Source organism: Hyperoodon ampullatus, assembly GCF_949752795.1.
Source record: "Hyperoodon ampullatus genome assembly, chromosome: 5".
NCBI lineage: Eukaryota > Metazoa > Chordata > Mammalia > Artiodactyla > Ziphiidae > Hyperoodon > Hyperoodon ampullatus.
This window is the reverse complement of record NC_136918.1, coordinates 78,243,157-78,267,157: the sequence shown is the minus strand read 5'-3', so window position 1 is coordinate 78,267,157 and position 24,001 is coordinate 78,243,157. Positions and strand designations below refer to the sequence as shown.

At 39.0% G+C, this 24,001-nt stretch overlaps 1 protein-coding gene across 1 annotated transcript in view; it reads left to right on the top strand.

Annotated features, from left to right (window-relative positions):
- SLC49A4 (solute carrier family 49 member 4) overlaps positions 1-24,001 on the top strand; it is a gene marked incomplete at its 3' end in the record, with an annotated part of 94,912 nt that overhangs the window by 9,694 nt on the left and 61,217 nt on the right. The window contains exon 3 of the mRNA XM_079704640.1: positions 20,344-20,609. Coding sequence (XP_079560766.1) covers positions 20,344-20,609 — 266 coding nt within the window. The remainder of the gene's footprint in view (positions 1-20,343; positions 20,610-24,001) is intronic.

The following is a 24,001-nucleotide window of genomic DNA, read 5'->3' as shown; positions in this document are numbered from 1 at the left end:
TCCAGGGTAGAGGAACAACAGAAACAAAGGCACAGAGGCAGGTAAGCACAGGCCTCTTCCAGGATGGGTAGGTAGCTTCATTTCTGTACAGCAGCATTTCTGTACCTGGGGTCCATGGATTTATTCTCAGCGGCTGCAGGGTATATGAAGATTTAAAAATTTTTGTTTTCCTTTTGGTTATAATATTAAAAGATTTTTTAGCCAATAATAATCTGTAATTAAAAGACATTTTTATCAACCAGGATGTCAGTTTCCTAGTGTTTATCAAACTGGGATCTTTGGATTTGACCTTAAGAGCCATTGAGAAAATTTTTCCCCTTAAAAAGGAGCATAAGTTACTCAAGTTTGGGAGACACTGGTGTACAGAATAAGACGTAAGAATGGAACATAAAGAGATGAGTTTAGAAAAGGGTATCCTGAATGTGAAGGATATTGATGCCATCCTGTAGAACTGCAGTTTCTCACTGGACAGTTGGGAGTCACTTAGGTCCTTAATCTGAGCAGCAATAGGATCAGACATATATAAGGTAAACTATTGATTTGAAGTCTGTAGGATTGATTATAGAGGGTTGAGAGTGCCAGCAGGAGGCCTGGAAAGATGCAGTGAGAGCCCAAGCTGGAGTCATTGTTTTTTTTTATTTCTTTATTCATTTATTAGTTCATTTATTCGACAAAATTCACTGAGCTCCTCCTGTGTGCCAAGCTCTCTTCTGCACATGGGGAATATAGCAGAAAACACAATAGAAAAATCTGTACCTCGTGGAGTTTACATTCCAGTTGGGGAGACTGGCAATAAACTAGATAAATAAGTTAAATATATAGTATGTGCTATGGAAAGAAAAATAAAATAGGAAAGAAGGATTTGAAATGTCAGCGGAAGGATGGTGAAATTTCAGAAAGAATGGGCAAAAAAACTCTTCCTGGGAAGATACCTTTTGGGGAGAAAGCTTGAAGGAATGAATGGACAATGCATTATGTAGGGGACAAGCATTTCGGGCAGAGAGGAGAGCAAGTATAAAGGGTGGAAAGGGAAGAGCACGCCTGGCAGGGAGGCTGGTAGGGCTGGAGCTGCTGAACCAGAGACTTCATGGGAAGAGTGGGAGGAAATTAGACTAGCGCAGTTATGGGTGGTGGCAGGAGGGTGAGAACAGATCCTTCAAGACCTCGTAAGGACTTCACCTTTTTCTGATCTAGGAGATCATTAGCAGCTTTGAGCTGAGGAGAACCATGGTCACAGGCTCCTTTATTGAGAATAGACTGATGTTGAAGGTCTAGGGCAAGAGTGAGGAGACCAGGTAGGGAACCAGTAAAATAAACCAGGTGAGAGATGATGGTGGCTTGAACCATAGTGATGGCAGTGGTGGTGGTGAGAAGTGGTCAAATTCTGATTATATTTTGAAGGATTTGCCAGTGGATTGAATAAAGGGAATAAGAGAAAGTGAGGAGTCCAGAATGACTCCCTTGCCCTGGGAAGTTGTAGGAATGGAAAGGATAGCACAGATGCGAGAGAGAACATGAGAGAAAGATATCAGAGGTGATATGATTGAGGTTGCACTCTGGAGACTCTGAAATTGTTGATTCCATTAACAGAGACATGGGGCACAGGAGGAGGAAGGAATGGATTTTAGGTATAAGATGTTGACTTTCATTTGGAACAGAATTTTTCACTTCAAAATAAAGGCTGTTCCTTTTCAAGCGGCTGGGCTCATGAGCCATGGCCGCTGAGCCTGCGTGTCCGGAGCCTGTGAGAGGTCCGCGTACCGGAAAAAAAAAAAAAAAAAATCTTAAAAAAAAATAATAAATGCTGTTCCTTTTCAAATTTTCAAAATACGTTATCTTTCCAGAAAATTTAGAGTACATGTGTTTCATATTTTAAAAGGCAGATAGCAAAATCATTTGGGTTCCTGTGGAACATTGGTCTTCATTTCCTATCCTTCTGAGAGAGGTTTTAACAGATGAGTTTCATTGTGTTTGAGATGTTCTTAATTTTTCAAATATCCAGTTTTTTTTAAGCATCTACAGTCTTTAAGTACAGATTTCAGTGTAAGCTTAAATTCAACAATGCATTCTTTAAAAATGCCTACTGGTATTTTTGTTAGCTTTTCTTCTGTTTGGGCCATCCATTCTATTGCTTCTCTCTAATCTTATATCCCTTCATATCCTTTTCAGATATAAAATTATAGGAATAATAAAGAGTTGACTCTGTTGGTAGAGAAAATGGTATGAAAAATAGAGCTCATAAAGAAATGTAAACAAAGATAGGAAAGGAAAGAAAGAGAAATAAAATAAAGAGTTATGAGAGGGCTTCCCTGGTGGCGCAGTGGTTGGGGGTCTGCCTGCCAATGCAGGGGACGCGGGTTCGTGCCCCGGTCTGGGAGATCCCGCATGCTGTGGAGCGGCTGGGCCCGTGAGCCATGGCCGCTGAGCCTGTGCGTCCAGAGCCTGTGCCCCGCAACGGGAGAGGCCACAGCAGTGAGAGGCCCGCGTACCGCAAAAAAAAAAAAAAAAAAGTTACGAGAGATTGAACCTTCCATAAAAAGAAAGTAAAAGTTGAATTTTCCGTCTTTGTGCCTTCACCTGTAAGGAATGTTAGGATATTATCCCCTTGAAATGAGATTTCACTTTATGTCCATACATTATTTCTTTAGAGCAGTATTATTAACAATGCATATGCAGCTATTAAAATGAAAATGCTGCAATTAGAATGAGTATTTTGACTAGTAGGTTCAATAGATCACCACTTTTAAGCTTCAGTCTCCATCTGACACTGAAGAGGAAGGGATAGAGACCTTTAATATGCATTTGGCTAGCACTGAAACAAGTATTTAGCAATCTTTTTCTGTGCCCTGTTCCACTTGGAGCTTTTTGAGCTTCTGACCCAGCCTTCTGAACAGTGTCCCTTCACCCTTTACCTCCTGTATTTTATCTTCTATGAATCTTAAAGACATGAGAGTAGCAGCTTTCTGACAAGCCTTTTCCTCAATACAACTATTATTACCACCTTCCTAACGGTGGTCTACCTCTTCATAGTATCAATATTTCTTTCAACTGCAGAGTACCAATGAAAATTCAAGAAAAATTATTTTGCTACTTTTATTAACATCACAAATAAATAAAGAACTTAGAATAATGAACTATAAAGCATGTTTTCTATGATTGGGAAGCAAATCATACCAAAAAAATTACAGGTGGCATTGCTCTATCGCACCAGATGGCATTACTTTATAGTGTGAAATATGATATAGCATGCCCAGTAAACAATTTACAAACTTCTAGAAGGTGAACTTATAGTAGGTCATATCTGCTTTTAATCATAGGGTGTATCCAGTGATTCTCATAACATACTATCTTTCAATTCAGTGTAATTTTCATAAATATTAACAATAGATTACTAACATGTGTTAGATAGTTAAATAGTATGGTTCTAGTAAACACAGATTTTCTAGAAATACGCTCCATTGTGAAATGCTTTGTAGCTGGCAATATTACATTTAAAATGACCATACCAGAAAAGACTAATTCTTTAGTAAATGGTTTTATGATAGTTGCTCAGCTATCTGAACAAAAAAATGAAGAGCCCTAAATCTCTGCCTTACCACTTAAGTAAATTCCAATTGAAACAAGCATTTAAATATAAAAAATGAACCATAGAAGTATTAGAAAATGAGACTCATTTTTAATAATCTTAAAATGGGGAAGACCTTCCAACTAAGACACAAATCCCAGAAGCCATAGAAAAGCTTAATACTTTTGACTACATAAAAATGTAGAATATCTGCATGATTAAATACACTGTAAAACAAAGTCAAAAGGCAAGTTAAAAACTGTGAAATGTTTGCAACAATAAGACAAATGGATAATGTCCTTAGTTGAAAAGAACTCTGTCAAATCAATAAGAAAAATAGCAAGTCAGTAGGAAAATGGATAATAGATACGAGCAAGTAATTACAGAAATTGAAATACAAATCTTAAGATGCTCAACAACTTCATCATAATTAAAGAAGTGAGGGCTTCCCTGGTGGCACAGTGGTTAAGAATCCGCCTGCCAATGCAGGGAACACGGGTTCGAGCCCTGGTCCAGGAAGATCCCCCATGCCGCCAAGCAACTAAGCCCATGCGCCACAACTACTGAGCCTGCGCTCTAGAGCCCGCAAGCTGCAACTACTGAAGCCCGCGCACCTAGAGCCAGTGCTCTGCAACAAGAGAAGCCACCACAGCACCGCAACTAGAGAAAAGCCCACGCACAGCAACGAAGACCCAACGCAGCCCATAATAAATAAATTAATTTTTTTAAAAGAAGAGGCAAACCATTTGAAAAAATAATTAAAGAAATGAAGATTAAAAGAGCAATTATATGTCTGCTTATTGGCAAAGATGAAAAAGTATGATAATGTGCTGTGTTGCCCGGGGTATAGGGAAAAATAGACATTGCTGATGTGCAACCAATTTGGGGCATCCTATTTAGAGGGCATTTTTGCAGTATTTATCAAATTCAGAATGCACATGTCCTTTAACCCAATACTTGTCATTCTAGAAAATTAGCCCACATATAAAGCTCTACCAGTTTGTAAGGAAAATCACATTTGTGTGGCTTTGCCTGTAATAGCAAAAGGCTGGATGCAACCCAAATGTCTTCCACAAAGGACTAGTGATGGTGAAGTATATAGTGGAATAGTGTGTAGCTGTGAAAAGGAGGTGAAAGTTCTGTAAGTGCTGATTTGGAAATATCTCCAAGATATATCATTGAGTTTTATAAAAGACAAAGTTTTTAATGTTATGTTTAATATATTCCTACTTAGAAAAAAGTGGGAGGGATGTATTTGGTAAGGACTGTTTCTGAAAGAAACCATTACCATTGGTTGTTTCTGAGGAGGAAGCCTGGGAACCTGGAAGTCTGGGGTGGAAAGGAGATTTACTTTTTGTTTTATACTCTTTTCTCTGCTTGAGAATATTTTTACCATGTGAATATATCACCTTTTGGACTGAAAACACTAGTTAAGAGAAACTAAAATGAACACATCAGATCTTCAATAATGAGAATAAGAGAAGGAAAGGCAAGGAAGGGTTATATGTAAATTTCCCCGTATAGAAATATAAACCCTTTGATATAAAAATGAACAATTGGTAGATTTAAGAACAAAGACTCTTCTCTGTAAAACACATAGGATTCTGATCAGTGTGTTCTAAAAGTATGGTCCACAGATAAGTTGCTTATTAAAAATACAGATCCCTGGGCCCCACCCCAGTCCTACTCTTTTAGTCTTAACAAGCTCCTTTAGTTAATTTTATACTCATTTTAAGTTTGACAACCTGACTGCCCTAGGTACGTAGCATCCTCACTTTAAATAGTAACTGCATTGTGCCTGCCCATCCTACAGTATAATCACATAATATTTTTAATGTCTTATTTTAAAGCAGATTAAGATTTATCTTCTATGTAATAGTTTTATTTGCAATTTGACTCTTAAAACTCCAGAGGTCAGATTTCATGAATATATTTCTCCATGATGGTCAGATGGGATTCAGATAAGAAAGATTGGTAGGAGATTAACTCCTCATAATAAGCATTTAACAGGGGAAAAAGCCAAGAGAAGATATGTAAAGTGATCTTTAGATTTTTGGAAGATACTTTTTTTCCCCTTTGATTGTCTTTGGAATGTGATTATTTCTGAGACATTTCTTCTAAGGACCTATAATATCATATATGAATTTTTAAATTTACTTTTTTTGTTGTTAAATATAGTATACATATAGAAGAGTACATAAAACATTTATGTACAGTTTAGTGAAATAATCATGAAAAAGACAGCTGTGTACCCATCCCCAGGTTAGAAATCCAGAAATCCCCTGAGACCCCCTCCCTGATTTATAACCCTGTCTCTCCTTACTGTACATAATCATAATCACAAATGTTGATAGGATTTTCAGAGTAAACTGAGTTGAAAGTTATGGAGAATATATTCAAAGTCTGTTGCAAATGTCTGTTTATTCCTTTCTTCTGAATAAAGATTTGCCATAGATTTTTTTTCCTATTAATACGGAAAGGCACAAACAAGTAAAAGATTATTTTATCTGCCACAGAATGATTACAGGAACAAAATAGGCCAGAAGTAGACATTGGTAATAATTTAACATATAATAATAAACACATAAATCAGTAGGGTTACTAAATAAAGCATATTTTATTAAATAGATTTATCTATTATGTGTTTGGGCAAATTGGTTACGTATTAGAAAAAGAAATGTGGATACTTAACCATACAGCGTGCATTAAAATATATTCCTGATGGATTGATTAGCTTCATATTTAAAATGAAACAGTGTAAGGGAAAATTAATCTTATCCCTAAAGAGATTGCTTTTCCAAGTATAAAAACAGTGAAAGAAATCATAAGGGAAGGATTTGTAGATTTGACTACATAAACATTTGAACCCTCATGCTTCCAAAAAAAATTATAAAATTAAAATATAAACTAGGAAAAATATGTGTTGCAAATATGATATCTAACTTATAAAATAATATAAAAATATAAGCACTTTTGAAAAGAGAATGGGAAAATGAACATAATAGGCATTCTTAACAAATGTTGGTTTGCAGATTTCAGATTTCATTATTTAAATTCATAACTCGGCAGTCAACACTTATTGACAGTCTGTGTATTTGTAAAGCATAGGCTAAGCTGTGTAAAGAGATAAAAAATACACAAGCTCAATAAATAGAAGTTTATTTTCCTACCAAGAAACAGTCTAAAAGATAGTGGGCTGCTCCAGGCATGTAGGCAGCTCTGTTCCAGGGACCCAAGTTCCTTTTCTGTTGTTCTGACATCCCCTGGGGTGATATCCTTGTCCAAGTGGTCAAAGCTGGCTCATCATCAGTGCTTTCATTCTAGCCCACAGGAAGGGGAAATAGGACATCCAGGGCAAGTGACTACCTCTTTAGGTGAAGACTAGGAAGCTGTATGTATCAATTCTACTCACATCCCATTGGTACAGACTTAGTACATGGCCACACGTATCTGCAAGAGAAGCTGAAAATGTAGCTCAGCAGCCATGTCCCCGGTTAAAATGCAAGGATGCTTAAAAAAAAAAAGATATAGCTATCACAGCATAAACAGAAATAATGGTACAATGCACTAAATTAAGCAGTACTCCTCTGGGTAGGAAATCTCAGCTAGAAACAAGTACTTCCTGTTAGGAAGATTGTGGAAGTCTCATTTTTGCCATGGAATGTCATATTTGATTTCTTTTTGTAGAAGTGGGAGGATTTGTTCTCTGTCCCAGGTAACAAAGTTGGTTTGAAAATAAATTTAAGAAATGACAACAAAAAATGCATGGATGCTATAACAAAAGAAAGGGAGAAATGGATGTAAGGAGACAGTAGTCGCTGCTATCAAATGTCTCCATGTATCCATGTACCCCCTCTTCCCATGCAAAGAACATATTCATCTTCCCTCAAAGGAGAAGACCCACAGTCCTGTCCAGTTATTGCATCCAACTCAAAATCCAGAGTCTCTGGCTTCTATCAGGTCTTTGTGGTTCTCTGGGAGTAACCCCTTTGATTGTTCTTTGTGATTTTGGCTTTGTCCTTGGGAAGGCTCTTTTTTGGTCCATTCTTCTTAGTGAATACACCTGAAGTTGGAGGCTATGTCATTCTTAGGGGCTACACAGCTGTTGTGTTTCACTTTCTGCCTGATACTGATTTGGGGACCTCAGGATTACTTTAGGAATCAAGCAATCTTAAAGCTTCATAGAACCGTTTTGCAGTGTCTTTGGTGATACACTTCCCTCAAACATTTAGTAGGCCTCTCTATATACATCCAGTGGGTTCATGTAAATGTAACCACATCCAAAGATTTTTACTTATGGCTGTGTTTCTTACGCCTGCTGAATCTCCTTTCCTTTACTCCTTCTGTGCTCAGCTCATCCCTTTTCCCTCAATTTCGTGGTGGCTACCGGGATGCCATCTGAAAAAAGGCCTGGGTAGGAAAATAACACCTTTAATTTGATCTTTGCTGCTAGACAGGCTCTGAAGGATGTTATTTCCTGCCATTTTAGGATACAGAAGCAACCTGAGGCTTCAAATTCCTGGATTCTCATTAAATTTGGATAGTAGGCCTTGGGCAGAGAGAAACCCTCTTAGCAGAGCTCTTGTCCCTTCCATCTGTGCTTGCAAACCAGCTACCACTTGCCTGGCTCCATCTCTCTTGTAGTGCCATCCTAAAAGCAGCAAGGGACAGGAAACAGAGTAGTGTTCTGATTTTTTTCCAGCCAGTTCCAGGTAATCACAAGCAGTGGTTTTGCTGCATCTCACAAGTCACCTGCCTTTTCAGCCTGCAGCCTAACCACTAAGTCAGTGCCAAATATGTTATGCCTTTCTGAATGCAGAATCCTAATTCTGGAGCTAATTTCTCAATCAGGGAACAGTTAAGCTGTTATAGTGAGGAGTCTCAAAATATAATGCATGAAACAAGATAGTATTTCTTTCTTATGTGATAGTCCAGAGTTGGCAGGTGGGCCAGGGCCTAGGCAGTTCTGTTCTACAAAGGAACCTAAGTTCCCTCTATCTTGTTGCTTCCCTAGGGAGATGCCTTGGCAGGACAGTCCAGAGTGGATTTATCTACACTGTAGTCACATTTCATCCCACAGGAAGAGGGAGAGGGAGACCAGGAAGAGCATTTTATCTTCAAGGAGGTGACCTTGAAATCCTCCCACTCTCATCATATTGACTCAGACTTGGTAACAAGGCCCCACCTCACTGCAGGGGGAGCTTGGAAATGCAGACTGTAGTTCACCCCAGCACGGACTTAGGGTGCTCTGTAATTAAAAGGAAAATAAAGAGAATGGACACTGGGGGATAGTTTATTGTCTCTACCACAGGCAAACTGGCTATTTAGGAGGAAAAGATCAGTTTAGATCCTCGTTTTATACCATGCATCAAAATAAATTCAGATGAATTAAATGGTTAAATATTTAGTTGGAAAACAATATATGGGAATATTTATCTGATCTCTACATAGGAATTTTTTTCTAAAACATGAAAAACAGGAAAATTATAAAGAGAAAAATTGATCTGACCACTTACAAACTGTTGAGTGTACAAATTGTTAAGCTTAAAACAAAATTGACCAACAGGAGAAAATATTTGTCAAAATAAGGGCAAGAACAGGTAAATAATACAAATAAATATATTAAGCACTCATTCAAAATAAGAAAAATTGTAATATACCAATGGGAAAAAAGACCAGTAGTCAAAAAAAGAAATGCAGATTAAAACAAGGAGATGCCTTTTGGCCTTACCAAGTGTGACAGACAGAATAACACCCCCATCCCCCAAAGATGTCCATGTTCTAATATCCAGAACCCGTGAATGTGTTCTGTTACATGGCAAAAGAGAACTACGATTGTAGGTGGAATTAAGTTTGCTAATCATCTGACCCTAAAATAGGGAGATTATCCTGGGTTATCCAGGTGGGCCCAATGTAGTCACAAAAGTCCTAAAAGGAGAGATAGAAGAGGAAGTCAGAGAGATGCAGTGTAAGAAGGACTCAAACCACTGTTGCTGGCTTTGAAGACAGAAGAGGGGGGCCAGGAGCCAAGGACTGCAGGTGGCTGCTAGAAGCTGGGAAAGACGAGGAAGCATATCCTTCTCTAGAGCCTCCAGAAAGGAACATAGCCATTCCACACCTTAATTTTAGCTCAGTGAGACCCATGTTGCACTTCTGATTTACAGAAATTTAAGAGAATAAATGAGTGTTGTCTTAAAGCCACTAAGTTTGTGGTAATTTGTTATAACAGCAATAGAAAACTAACACACCAAATTTGTGTGTAATTTTTATTTTTCTATTAAAAATTTTTTTTTAATTTTTTTTTTATTTTTAGGTGAGTTTTTTTTTTTTTTTTTTTTTTTTGCGATACGCGGGCCTCTCACTGTTGTGGCCTCTCCCGTTGCGGAGCACAGGCTCTGGACGCGCAGGCTCAGCAGCCATGGCTCACGGGCCCAGCCGCTCCGCAGCATGTGGGATCTCCCGGACCGGGGCACGAACCCGTGTCTCCTGCATTGGCAGGCGGACTCTCAACCACTGCACCACCAGGGAAGCCCTAGATGAGTATTTTTTAAATAGTGGTATTCAATGCTGGTGAGGCAGGCACTGTTGACCCCTACTGATGGGACTGTAAATTGCTACAGGCTCTTCTGAAATACAACTTTGGAGTATATTTCATAAGATCTAAAATGTTCATACCCTTTGACTTATTGACCCTAAGGAAATAATTTGGAAATGGCAAATATTTTCATACAAAGGTTATCACAACACCATTATTATTATTATTTTCAAACTGGTGAAAGCATTTTTAATTAATTAATTTACTTTTGGGCTGTGTTGGGTCTTCGTTTCTGTGCGAGGGCTTTCTCTAGTTGCAGTGAGCGGGGTCCACTCTTCGTCGCGGTGCACGGGCCTCTCACTGTTGCGGCCTCTCTTGTTGCGGAGCACAGGCTCCAGACGTGCAGGCTCAGTAGTTGTGGCTCACGGGCCTAGTTGCTCCGCGGCATGTGGGGATCCTCCCAGACCAGGGCTCGAACCTGTGTCCCCTGCATTAGCAGGCAGATTCTCAACCACTGCGCCACCAGGGAAGCCCCAACAACACCATTATTAATATTAACAAATAAGTAACAAACATTAGGAAAATGTTAAATGAGTTTTTGTACATCTGTATGATAGACTATCAGTGGAGCCATTAACAATTATGATATAAAGAATGAAATGAGAAATGCTTATTATAAAGTTAAAATGATTTAGTGCATAAAACTGTATATTCAATTTGATATCTATGATTACCTGTGCCTGTCTTGATTGAGAGATGCATTGAAAAAAAAAAAACTGAAAGAAAAAAAGACTGAAAAATCAAAATATTAGGAATGGTTATATGAGTTACTGAATCATTGAATTTATGGATTTTTTCTTCTCTATGCACTTCTTTTCTACTACGAGTATATATATAAAATACTTTTAAACTAAGAGGACAAAATAAAAGTTATGAGACAAAAAAAACATTATGAGACAAAATGGGGGGAGGTAGGTCTCTCTCAGACCAAGACTAAGTCCATTTTTCTCCCGTGCTTTGCTGAGAGATTATCGTATTTGGCCTTAATAAAAATCCTGTGAGATAAAGTACCTTTGGGGAAATTGAAATGAAAGAGAATAAGCGATTCACCAAAGATTATACAGTTAATAAATTTAGATAAGTCTAGAAGCTGAGTCTTTTGATATCTAACCCAATATTCTTTTCACTGTATTTTTAATGAACTTTCTGTAACTGTACTTGATATGTTATTATTATAAGCTTCTTTAGGCCAAGACTATAGTTCTCATCTTTATATTCCCTTTAGTGTCTGCTGTAGGTGCCTTGACCATAGTAGATATGCAGTAGATATTTTTAATTGGATCATAATTGGCCAAAATTATTAAAGGGTACAAAAGGGAAATAGATTTTCATAAAAGAAAACTGAGGCTATGGTAAAAATCTTTAGAAAGCTCATTCCTTTTCACCATTTCACTCTGTTTCTCCCTTCCTAACTCCCTTTTTCCTGTAATTAATTCATAGCATCTCTGACCCTTTTTATTGCCTTCTTAGGCTAAATAAAGGAAAACTACTTCTAGCACTTTAGACCATTTTCAATATCCAGGAAATCCTGTAACACATGAGTTTATTCTCCTGCAGGATGATTAGGAGTGGGGAATTGGGAGAAAGCTTGTGAACCATTGGCATATTGAGTGTTAGAGGTAAGTATTCTTATGGATTCTAAATCATTTCTCATTAAAAATACATAGAATTTAAGTTAAGAATGCTGGATTTACACTGAGGAAACACTTGCTCAGTTTCTAAAAAGCCAACTCTCTAATGTTATCCCCAGTGCTAGTCATAATAAAGTTTTATAAAGTACATCTCTGCATAGAATAAAAATATGCCAGCTACTGCATGCCTTTGGATCTGAGAACCTTGGGTTATCTCAATAATCAATGATCTTTACCATTAATGTTAGTTACAGAGAACCTTCAGAATGGAGGCCATGTGGAAGAGTAGAAAGATTTGTGGACTGATGTAGAGAACAAATGTATGGACACCAAGGGAGGAAAGCGGGGAGCGGGGGTGGTGGTGGGATGAATTGGGAGATTGGGATTGACATATATACACTAATATGTATAAAATAGATAGCTAGGGCTTCCCTGGTGGTGCAGTGGTTAAGAATCCACCTGCCAGTGCAGGGGATACGGATTTGAGCCCTAGTCCAGGAAGATCCCACATGCCGCTGAGAAACTAAGCCCATGTGCCACAACTACTGAAGCCCGCCTGCCTAGAGCCTGTGCACTGCCACAAAGAGTAACCCCCGCTCACCACAACTAGAGAAAACCCGCGCGCAGCAACAAAGACCCAATGCAGCCATAAATAAATAAATAAACAAACAAATAAATACATAAATAAATAGCTAATAAGAACCTGCTGTATTAAAAAAATTTTAATTTAATTAAAAAAAAAGATTTGTGGACTGGTGAAATCAGATTTAATTTTGATTTCTAGTCCTGGCTTAGCCATTAGCTAGTTATATGACTTTGGAACTCCCCCCACAAATACTTTTTGAAGAAAAGAAAGTTATAAATAAGTTATAAAATAAGTGTGATTTTAAATGTATTATTAGCTTTTCTGGAACTCAGTTTTTCTATAAAATCAAGAGGGTGGGTTATCTAGCTGAGGTTTGAAGTCTCTTCCAACTATAAAAATTCAAATTCTAAAACATCATATTATTCTAAGTAGAAAATAATTTAAGAACCATGGGTATTTGTTCTAGAATATCAGGAAGCAAAAGGTTGGGATACCAGAATATCATTAAATACAAGCTAAAATGTCAAGTACATGAGAACACATGAACTTACAGGTCTTCAGTTTGAACTTTAGCTATTGGCATTTGTTTGAAAAGCTATAGTATATTGAATAATAAGAAAAAGAATGCAGCTGTGCAGAAATTCCACACTACGTGCCCCTGAGCCTTGGCCTCTCCATGGGCAGGGGCAGCAATTGAGGGCTGAGGTGCCCAGGGCCGGGACAGATGTGGCCAGGCCATGCTAGGTGTCCTCATGCCTGCCGTGGGCCAGCCAGCCTCAGCAGTACCCACACTGGTGGGCCGCTCCCACTTCCTAGTCTCTACCGTCTGGTTCTGCTGATGCTGGAGAAAGTCCCAAAGCTCTGATCTAATCTTCTTCTCAGCCCACAAGGGAAGTTCCCCTATTTTCCACCTGGCCTGTGGGGACAGTGTAAACTAGGCCTCAGAAGTAGGCAGAAGCTACATAAGGAGAAAAAAATGGGACAAAGAAGAAAGACCCAAGGGAGAAGGGAAGAAAAGGAAATTGGGTGGGGAGGGGGAGACAAGGAGAGGGAGTCAATTAAGGGACCAGTGAGAGGAGACTGGGATGAAGGAGAGCAGCACACACCCCTGCGCCTTGGCACGTCTGTCAGGGCTTGACCTGCAAAGGTCAGGACACCTGCAGTCTCCTAACTGTGAATATACGAGTATACCCATCTTCATCAGGCATGAAGTTTCAGGCAAGGAAGCAAGAGTTAGACCCCTTGAATTAACTAGTCAGCTTCCAGAGAGCTCCCTTTCTGCTACAGAGCTTATTGCCCAGGAGACAAAACTACGTCCTCATGCTGCTAACTTCTGCCTGCCCTCCCCGGGTGCACTGTGCTGGAGACAGTGCTAAAGCCTTGGCCTCACTCTAACCACTCTCATTTTCTTTTTCTAAAAGTTTTGTTTCCCAAATATTAATCACCTTGTTTTTTGTATTGCTGAATATAAGCTTTTTAAAATTTACAAGTGGAACTGATGTGATGTATGTGGTGGAACCTTGTGAGGTTTGTACAACACAGGTGAGTTGTATATTTCGGTGACCCCACTTCCCTATACTTGGATCCTGGAGAGCATCCACTCTGCCTTCGCACCATGGGAGGCACTCTGGGGAGTTTAGAAACTGTGGTCCTTACCCACAAGGAACTTAACTGCTCCTTGCAAAACAAAACTGAAGCATGTAATCATGACACAGAAAAATTAACTTTAAGTTATGTGATCTACTTCACTTAACGGAAGGTTGTGAATCACACCCCTTTTGTTGTTCTGTATTGTTTTTTGTTTTTTTTTTTTTTTTTTTATTTATTTTATTTTTGATGGCGTTGGGTCTTCGTTGCTGCACGTGGGCTCTCTCTAGTTGTGGTGAGCAGGGGCTACTCTTCACTGCAGTGCACAGGCTTCTCACTGCAGTGGCTTCTCGTTGCGGAGCATGGGCTCTAGGAGCGCAGGCTTCAGTAGTTGTGGCTCACGGGCTTTAGAGCACAGGCTCAGTAGTTGTGGCACATGGGCTTAATTGCTCCACGGCATGTGGGATCTTCCCGGACCAGGGCTTGAACCCGTGTTCCCTGCATTGGCAGGCGGACTCTCAACCACTGCGCCACCAGGGAAGCCCTTCTGTATTGTTTTTAACAGTCAGCCCAGATCATTTGGTGTGAGTTTCTGAAAGCCAGCTTCTTTCAGGAGTGCTTCGAAAGCATTAGGACGGTCACAACAAGTTGCATTTATCTTTCAGCATGTGAAGTCAGAGAGGCTTTTCAGACTGTTCATTTAAGCTGGGTGTTTTTCCTTTTCATACTATCAAGTTCACATACCTAATTTTTGTTCTGGCATCTGTTTTTAACAATTAGAATGAATAGTCTAATTGTAAATTTCCATTTTCTCACGTATCCGACTTCCATCCTCAACAGTCTCCTGAAACTGCTTCTGCTCAGATCATGCAAGACCTCCTTGTTGCCGAATCCAGTGGTTACATTTCAGTTAAACCCTCTTTCTATTTGATCTGAAATTATTGGTACCTCACTTTCATCTTCTCTAAACCCTTCTCTCCTTAGTTACTATAACACCAGTCTTTCCTGTTTTATTTTTTTTTCTGCCTCTATAATTGCTCCTTCTCAATTGTCTTTCTAGACTCCTCTTCCTCTGTTTAAAAGATGATGGTATTCTCCAGAGTTTGTTCCCCAAACCGAATATATCTCTCTCATCTCAGACCTCTTTCCTTAGCTTGCAACCTGTAGTCAACCACTTATTGGACATTTTTACAGTTATGGGTACCCCCCCTTATATCCAGTCATTCACGTAACTATATCTATTATACCACCTTAACAGCCCTCCAAACCATCCCTCCTCTGTACCTCACTGTTGTTACCAGTAGTGCGACCGGGTCCTTGTCCTGGACTCCATGCCTAAGAGTGTTCCACTCTGGTTTTCCTTCAGTTTTGCCATTCCTTATGGGGTGAGGAGTCTGTAGAGCCAAAGAGATGTGTCTGCCCTGCCCATCACCACTTTCAAGCTACACAAGACCCCAGGAATCCCTGCAACATACCTCTTTCCCAGGTCTGTTCTTCCAAGAATGAACTGCATCCCTGGGGTGTGCTCCCTAGGCCCAAGGGGTAGCTAAGGGGCAGGTGTTTGGAATGGGATAGATGGAGCTTGGATGGAGTTGGACCTTAAGGTTCATGTGCATGTATGCAAAGCCCCTGATGTTGTAGATCAGAACCAGAGGTCAGAGGAGAAGGAGGGTGTGCAGAGACCTCTACCGGTACTCTTGTCCCAGGCCCCACAAGCTTAGACCTAATTATTGCCTTGTTTTCCTTTATATTCCTGATACAGTACTGGTAGGTGACTCTTCAACTACTCTACCTAAAGAGCTTTAGCTTTTTAATTTTATATTCCCATGTACCCATTGCTATCACAGTGCCTACCCAATACACAGTGAATACTCAGTACATCTTTGTTAAATGAATTAAATAATACAACTTGTATTGAACCATTTATAATTATTTCCTCTCCTTAACTGTTATTTTAAAGAATTTACGGTAATGTTTGTATGATTTTATTATGTCTTAGGGCCAGCACTTTTCCAGAAAAAAAAAAAACCTCTATGCATTACTATTAAATGGGAAAACAAGACTTCATATATATAACTGAATTATTTTTAAATATATTTTTACAAACAAGTTAATTTCATAAAATAAGGTAAGTTTTTTTTCCCAAGGCTTTTAATTTTTTTTTAACATCTTTATTGGAGTATAATTGCTTTACAATGGTATGTTAGTTTCTGCTTTATAACAAAGTGAATCAGCTATACATATACACATATCCCCATATCTCCTCCCTCTTGCGTCTCCCTCCCATCCTCCCTATCCCACCCCTCTAGGTGGGCACAAAGCACCAAGCTGATCTTCCTGTGCTATGTGACTGCTTCCCACTAGCTATCTATTTTACATTTGGTGGTATATATATGTCCATGCCACTCTCTCACTTCATCCCAGCTTACCCTTCCCCCTCCCCATGTCCTCAAGTCCATTCTCTACGTCTGCATCTTTATTCCTGTCCTGCCCCTCGGTTCTTCAGAACCTTTTTTTTTTTTTTTAGATTCCATATATATGTGTTAGCATACGGTATTTGTTTTTCTCTTTCTGACTTACTTCACTCTGTATGACAGACTCTAGGTCCATCCACCTCACTACAGATAACTCAATTTCATTTCTTTTTATGGCTGAGTAATATTCCATTGTATATATGTGCCACATCTTCTTTATCCATTCATCTGTTGATGGACACTTAGGTTGCTTCCACGTCCTGGCTATTGTCAGTAGAGCTGCAATAAACACTGTGGTACATGACTCTTTTTGAATTATGGTTTTCTCAGGGTATATGCCCAGTAGTGAGATTGCTGGGTCGTATGGTAGTTCTACTTTTAGGGTTTTTTTTTTTGCGGTACGCGGACCTCACACTGTTGTGGCCTCTCCCGTTGCGGAGCACAGGCTCCGGACGCACAGGCTCAGCAGCCATGGCTCACGGGCCTAGTCGCTCCATGGCATGTGGGATCTTCTCAGACCGGGGCACGAACCCGTGTCCCCTGCATCGGCAGGCGGACTCTCAACCACTGCGCCACCGTGGAAGCCCTACTTTTAGTTTTTTAAGGAACCTCCATACTGTTCTCCATAGTGGCTGTATCAATTTACATTCCCACCAACAGTGCAAGAGGGTTCCCTTTTCTCCACACCCTCTCCAGCATTTATTGTTTGTAGATTTTTTGATGATGGCCATTCTGACTGGTGTGAGGGGATACCTCACTGTAGTTTTGATTTGCATTTCTCTAATGATTAGTGATGTTGAGCATCCTTTCATGTGTTTGTTGGCAATCTGTATATCTTCTTTGGAGAAATGTCTATTTAGGTCTTCTGCCCATTTTTTGATTGGGTTGTTTGTGTTTTTTTTGATATTGAGCTGCATGAGCTGCTTGTAAATTTTGGAGATTAATCCTTTGTCAGTTGCTTCACTTGCAAATATTTTCTCCCATTCAGACTATACTACAAAGCTACAGTAATCAAGACAGTATGGTACTGGCACAAAAACAGATATATAGATCAATGGAACAGGATAGAAAGCCCAGAGATAAACCCACGCACATATGGTCACCTTATTTTTGATAAAGGAGACAAGAATATACAGTGGAGAAAAGACAGCCTCTTCAATAAGTGGTTCTGTGAAAACTGGACAGCTACATGTAAAAGAATGAAATTAGAACACTCCTTAACACTGTACACAAAAATAAACTCAAAATGGATTAAAGACCTAAATGTAAGGCCAGACACTATCAAACTCTTAGAGGAAAACATAGGCAGAATACTCTATGACATAAATCACAGCAAGATCCTTTATGACCCACCTCCTAGAGAAATGGAAATAAAAACAAAAATAAATAAGTGGGACCTAATGAAACTTAAAAGCTTTTGTACAGCAAAGGAAAATATAAACAAGATGAAAAATAGGGTAAGTTAATTGTAGGTGACGGAAACCAGTGTCAGGCAAACATGAGAATCTTTATATTACAGATTGGTGTTATGCCATGGTTACCAGATGACAGTGCTTATAACCACCTAGTAAGTGCCAGACCCTGAGGGACTCTAGGATATAGGTGCAAGAAGGAGCAGAACTAAGTTCTGGAAAATTTAAAGATGCTGGGAAAAGCAGGCACTGGATTTCCTGCTAGGTTTCCCATGAATTCAGAGGGCAACCCAAAATCCTGTAGGTCCCAGTTCTCCTACTGAGCTCATTTATGAGGAGTGCATTTATTTATGATGACTGTAATGCAAAAAAGCACTTATTTATTTAAATTAGAATAATTTTTAAACACCAAAACAGCTTGTTTTTCACTATGATTTTTCACTTTGATAATTCATGTTTTAGGTTGGCCTTCCAAGTTCGGTGACCTTTTAGACTTAGTAGCCATCTGAAATGTCCCTAGTGCTATACGTGCTCTGGATACTTACTTTAGCAGGTATACATGTTATAGTGAGAAATGTTCTGATCTGAGAATTGAGTAAACTGGACTTGGATGATGCTTACATTATCTCAAGCTCACATGTTCTATGACTCTTATGTTTGCTGCTTGGAAAGTAGTCTATTCATGATTTCACTGAGAAGTAGCAAAGAGTTAAGCCATGGCAATGATTTGAGTTTTATACCTTAACTTTCAGGATTCATACTGTTTTATCAAGTTTTTTTTTTTAATATGTCGTTTCTTCCATGTTCTCCTTATACTCAACATTTTTAGGCATAGTAAAACTTACTCATTACAACCCTTCTCCTTCTAGATGAGATGAGTCTTTCAGGAACACCTCATTAAAGGTGTTAAATGTCAAAGCAGTTACCTTTATGAGCCATCATGTGTCGTTTGATTATTGTACCATCACGAGTCATGATTAAAACCACTTAATGACAGTGTTTCAAGAATATTTCTGTGATGAAATTTCTGTGTGACAGCTGGGGACCCTCTGGCATTTGGAGGAGGTATTTGGTTTATAAGCAGCTTAATTGTGTCTGTCATCTAGAAAATAGTTCCCCTTACACAAGCAAAACTTTAAATGTCTTTGGTTTTCTTAATTTAGTAACATTAACGATGCTTGAAGCCATTTTGCCTTCGAATAACTTTTCCAACATATACAAAGATTTGAGCAGATGTAATTCACATATTTCACTTCCCACTCACTTATGCTTCTACATTAGGGCCCTACCTCTCCTCACATGCCTGTTTATTATTTCCTTGTACATTCAAAAAACTTTTTCTAAGTAGCTTAAGGTGGTACTTGTTAAAAAGAGGATCTGGCACCCACGTGGTTACTGAAAAGCAAAAGGAACAGAAAGAAAAAGTAGTTAGCATCATGTGTATGACACATACACTGTTCCTTCCCTTTCCTCTACCTCCAAAGCAGAAGAGGTTGACTCACTTCCCATTCTTGTCTGTGCTTTTTGGACTTCTGGCTTCTTTTCTCCTTCAAGGCTACTCTTGAATGTGAATGTATGTTTTGGGGGTGGAGGAAGAAATGTGGGAAAAGGGTTTTCACATTCCGTGTTCAGCAGGGAACAGGATAGAGCACTGAATAGAATAGTGAGGAAGGATGAGAAAGAGAACAACTGGAATGGAAGCAAGAAACTACTTTTCACTAACCCTTACAATTAAAGTCATGGTCAGAGAATTGGGACTGGAAGGGACCTAGTAATCTGTGATTATAGTACCTTAACCTAACAAATGCTCAAGGCATGAGTATTCAATTTAAACTAATCTCATCATTTTAGAGGAGAAGGAATGGAATCGTACAAAGACATATTACCCAGGGCCATTCAACTAGTTAGGTGCAGACTAGATCCTCTGATTCCTCTTCCATTAGAAGATTCTATAATGATTACTTTCTTTTTTGTATTTCCATCACCTGGCACAGAGTAGGTGTGAAATGTTGAGCTCAACTGACTGTGTTATTTGTAGGGCTGGTGGCACTTACTAGGTCTCTGTGAGTGGCAGTCTAATAGAGTATGGATTTGGGAGTCAGACCTGGGTCTAAATCTTAGCTTGCCTGTTAGCACTTGGGCAAGTTTCTTTATCTTTCCAAGCCAAAGCTTTCACATCTCAATAAATGGGGATAATAATAGCTTCCACATAGTGTTGTGATAACAAATGAAACAAGTTATTGGAAGTATTTAGTTTGGAATGTGACACAAATCAGAGGCTTTGGTAAATATTTGTGAAATGAATAAGGGGTGACTATTGCTGTATTTTATCTCCCTCACAGAGAGTCACCATACTTTACGTTTCAGGTGTGTCATAGTCTTTACAGATATGTATTCTTATTGCCATAGGTAACTGCAGTGTGGCTAACTTCTTTTTGTCTAGAAGATTCCTGTCTCAGCTACCTCACAGCCTTTTAATTTGTTTGATTGCAGACTAATCCATGCAGGACAGCTGTTAAATGGATTGGCAGGTCCGACTGTAATGAACGCAGCTCCATTCCTCTCCACAACGTGGTTCTCTGCAGATGAGCGGGCCACTGCCACAGCTATTGCATCAATGCTCAGTTATCTTGGGGGAGCATGTGCATTTTTAGTTGGACCACTTGTTGTTCCAGCTCCCAATGGGACGGCGCCTCTTCTTGCTTCAGAGAATAGCAGGGCCCACATTAAAGATCGCATAGAGACTGTATTATATGCAGGTATTTTGAAGTTTATTTTCTTCCTGTTATATTTTGTCTTTGATCCCCATCATCTTCACTCTATTTTTTGTATACCAGATCACTTATGAAATGGAGGACTAATCCATACATATTCATATATGTGCTTTCCTTTCATGTAATATGGAGATGCCTATTTAAAACTAACCCTTTCTTGGAAGTTATTAAGTTTAAAATGTATTATTGCTACAGGTAAGGTTATTTCTTAACTTTGCTCTTCCCATCCATTTACAGTTAAGCACTGTATAACGCATTGTCTGGTGTCTTTTCTAGATATCAGTATAAAAAACTGAACATCATGATCCACGATAAATATTTGTTAAGCATCTGTTGGTAGGTGTTAAGCCCATTTTCTCCCTTGCAGTTTCCCTGTTATTGGCCATGTTCTCTGACCTTATAAACCTATATCACCCATGATTTATCCTTTTCATTTCCTACTCTCTGTATGTTTAGTCTGTTAATAAGGGATGTTGATCTTTTCAAAGTATTCTCCTGGGTCCTTTTTCTTTATTTCTAGAGTCAAGCCCTAGTCCACTCTTAGATCTCCTTAAATATATCCCCTCTCCCCATGTGCCTGCTTATTATTTCCTTCTGCATTCAGAAAACTTTTTATAAGTCTTTACTATATATCAAGGACCTTGCTAAGCACTGGGATTTGGTAAGATCACTGATGAGATCATTATAATACAAATAAGGATATACAGAGCTTAGAAGGCCTAATTGACCTGGCTTTGGGGAGAAGTTGAGGAGTCAGGGAAGGCTTCACTAGGAATGTGATAATTAAAACTAAGAATTTCATAGGAGTTCACTGAATGTTCAAGCGGGTTAAGGTTCCTTATAGAAGGAACAGCAACTGAGAAGGCAGAGAAGGTATGAGAGCTCAGTATGTTGAGGGAACTGCACTTAATTTGCTGTGACTAGAGTAGTGTAAATATGTGTTTGGGTGTAGGTAGCAAGTGGCAGAAAATGAGACTGGAAAGATAAAGGACCAGATTATGATGCACTTCATATTAGTTCATGTATTTACTTATTAATTTAACAAATATATTTTGAACTCCTCTGTATCTGTCAGCGTGCTAGGCACTGAAGTAACATGGTTCCTGACCAGACAGAACTTACAGTGTCCCAAAGGATACAGACAAACAGTTGTAAAACAGGGTTATAAGGGCTATAACCAAAGACCTACAGTTGCTTTGAGAGCTCAGAGGAGAAGCACCTAACCAGATTTTGGTGGTCAAGTAGAGCTTCCTGGAGTTGCAGCATCTAATTTGGAACCTGACGGATGAGAGTTAGCTAACTATAATGGGCAGAAGGAAGAATACATTAGAAAGACAGAGAAAACCATGGAGGAGGAGCCCAGTAACGGCAGGGAGAGCCTGCTGCATTCAAGCAACTGAAAACCCAGAGTAGCTTAGATCTGGTGAGAGTGGTGATAGATGAAGCCAGAGAGGTAAGCTATACCACACAAGCCTTCTAAGCGGAAGTAAAGGGTTTGAAGTTCATCGTGTTGTAGGCAAAGGCCACATTCTGGAGAATTTTACACTAGAGAGTTCTATAATGGAATTTACATTTCAAAACATTGGCCTGGCCAAAATGTTCGTTCCGGTTTTTCTGGAACATGGAGAAACCCAAATGAACATTTTGGCCAACCCAGTAGGATTTGGAGGGAATAAAAGTGAAATTAGAGGTGGTGGCAGTAAATAAAGCATTTACCCCCCTATAGACAGCTCACTCCTTTCCTTTTTTTTTTTTTTTTGGGGGGACCCAATGTTATTGATGCACAGGAAATTTGGTATTTTCTGCTTACATTACTCTTCAGTCTCCCACTTTATTATATAGGAAAAGGCATGACCATTTTTTAAAATTTAATTTTATTTATTTTTTTATACAGCAAGTTCTTATTAGTCATCCATTTTATACACATCAGTGTATACATGTCAATCCCAATCTCCCAATTCATCACACCACCACCACCCCCAGCGCTTCCCCCCTTGGTGTCCATACATTTGTTCTCTACTTCTGTGTCTCTGTTTCTGCCCTGCAAACCGGTTCATCTGTACCATTTTTCTAGGTTCCACATATATGCATTAATATATGATATTTGTTCTTCTATTTCTGACTTACTTCACTCTGTATGACAGTCTCTAGATCTATCCATGTCTCTACAAATGACCCAATTTCGTTCCTTTTTATGGCTAAGTAATATTCCATCGTATATGTGTACCACATCTTCTTTATCCATTTGTCTGTCAATGGGCATTCAGGTTGCTTCCATGACCTGGCTATTGTAACTAGTGCTGCAGTGAACATTGGGGTGCATGTGTCTTTTTGAATTATGGTTTTCTTTGGGTATATGCCCAGTAGTGGGATTGCTGGGTCATATGATTTTAAAACTATTTTTAGTTTCTAAAGAACCTCCATCCTGTTCTCCATAGTGGCTGTATCAATTCACATTCCCACCAACAGTGCAAGAGGGTTCCCTTTACCCCACACCCACTCCAGAATTTGTTGTTTGTAGATTTTCTGATGATGCCCATTCTAATCCGTGTGAGGTGATACCTCATTGTAGTTTTGATTTGCATTTATCTAATAATTAGTGATGTTGAGCAGCTTTTCATGTGCTTCTTGGCCATCTGTATGTCTTCTTTGGAGAAGTGTCTATTTAGGTCTTCTGCCCATTTTTGGATTGGGTTGTTTGTTTTTCTAATATTGAGCTGCATGAGCTGTTTATAAATTTTGGAGATTAATCCTTTGTCCATTGATTCATTTGCAAATATTTTCTGCCATTCTGAGGGTTGTCTTTTTGTCTTGTTTATGGTTTCCTTTGCTGTGCAAAAGCTTTTAAGTTTCATTAGGTCCCATTTGTTTATTTTTGTTTTTATTTCCATTACTCTAGGAGTTGGATCAAAAAAAATCTTGCTGTGATTTATGTCAAAGAGTGTTCTTCCTCCGTTTTCCTCTATGAGTTTTATAGTTTCCAGTCTTACATTTAGGTCTCTAATACATTTTGAGTTTATTTTTGTGTGTGGTTAGGGAGGGTTCTAATTTCATTCTTCTCCATGTAGCTGTCCAGTTTTCCCAGCACCACTTATTGAAGAAGGTGTCTTTTCTCCATTGTATATCATTGCCTCCTTTGTCATAGATTAGGTGACCTTAGGTGCGTGGGTTTATCTCTGGGCTTTCTATCTTGTTCCATTGATCTATATTTCTGTTTTTGTGCCAGTGCCATATTGTCTTGATTACTGTAGCTTTGCAGTATAGTCTGAAGTCAGGGAGTCTGATTCCTCCAGCTCCATTTCTTTCCCTCAGGACTGTTTTGGCTATTCGGGGTCTTTTGTGTCTCCATACACATTTTAAGATTTGTGTTCTAGTTC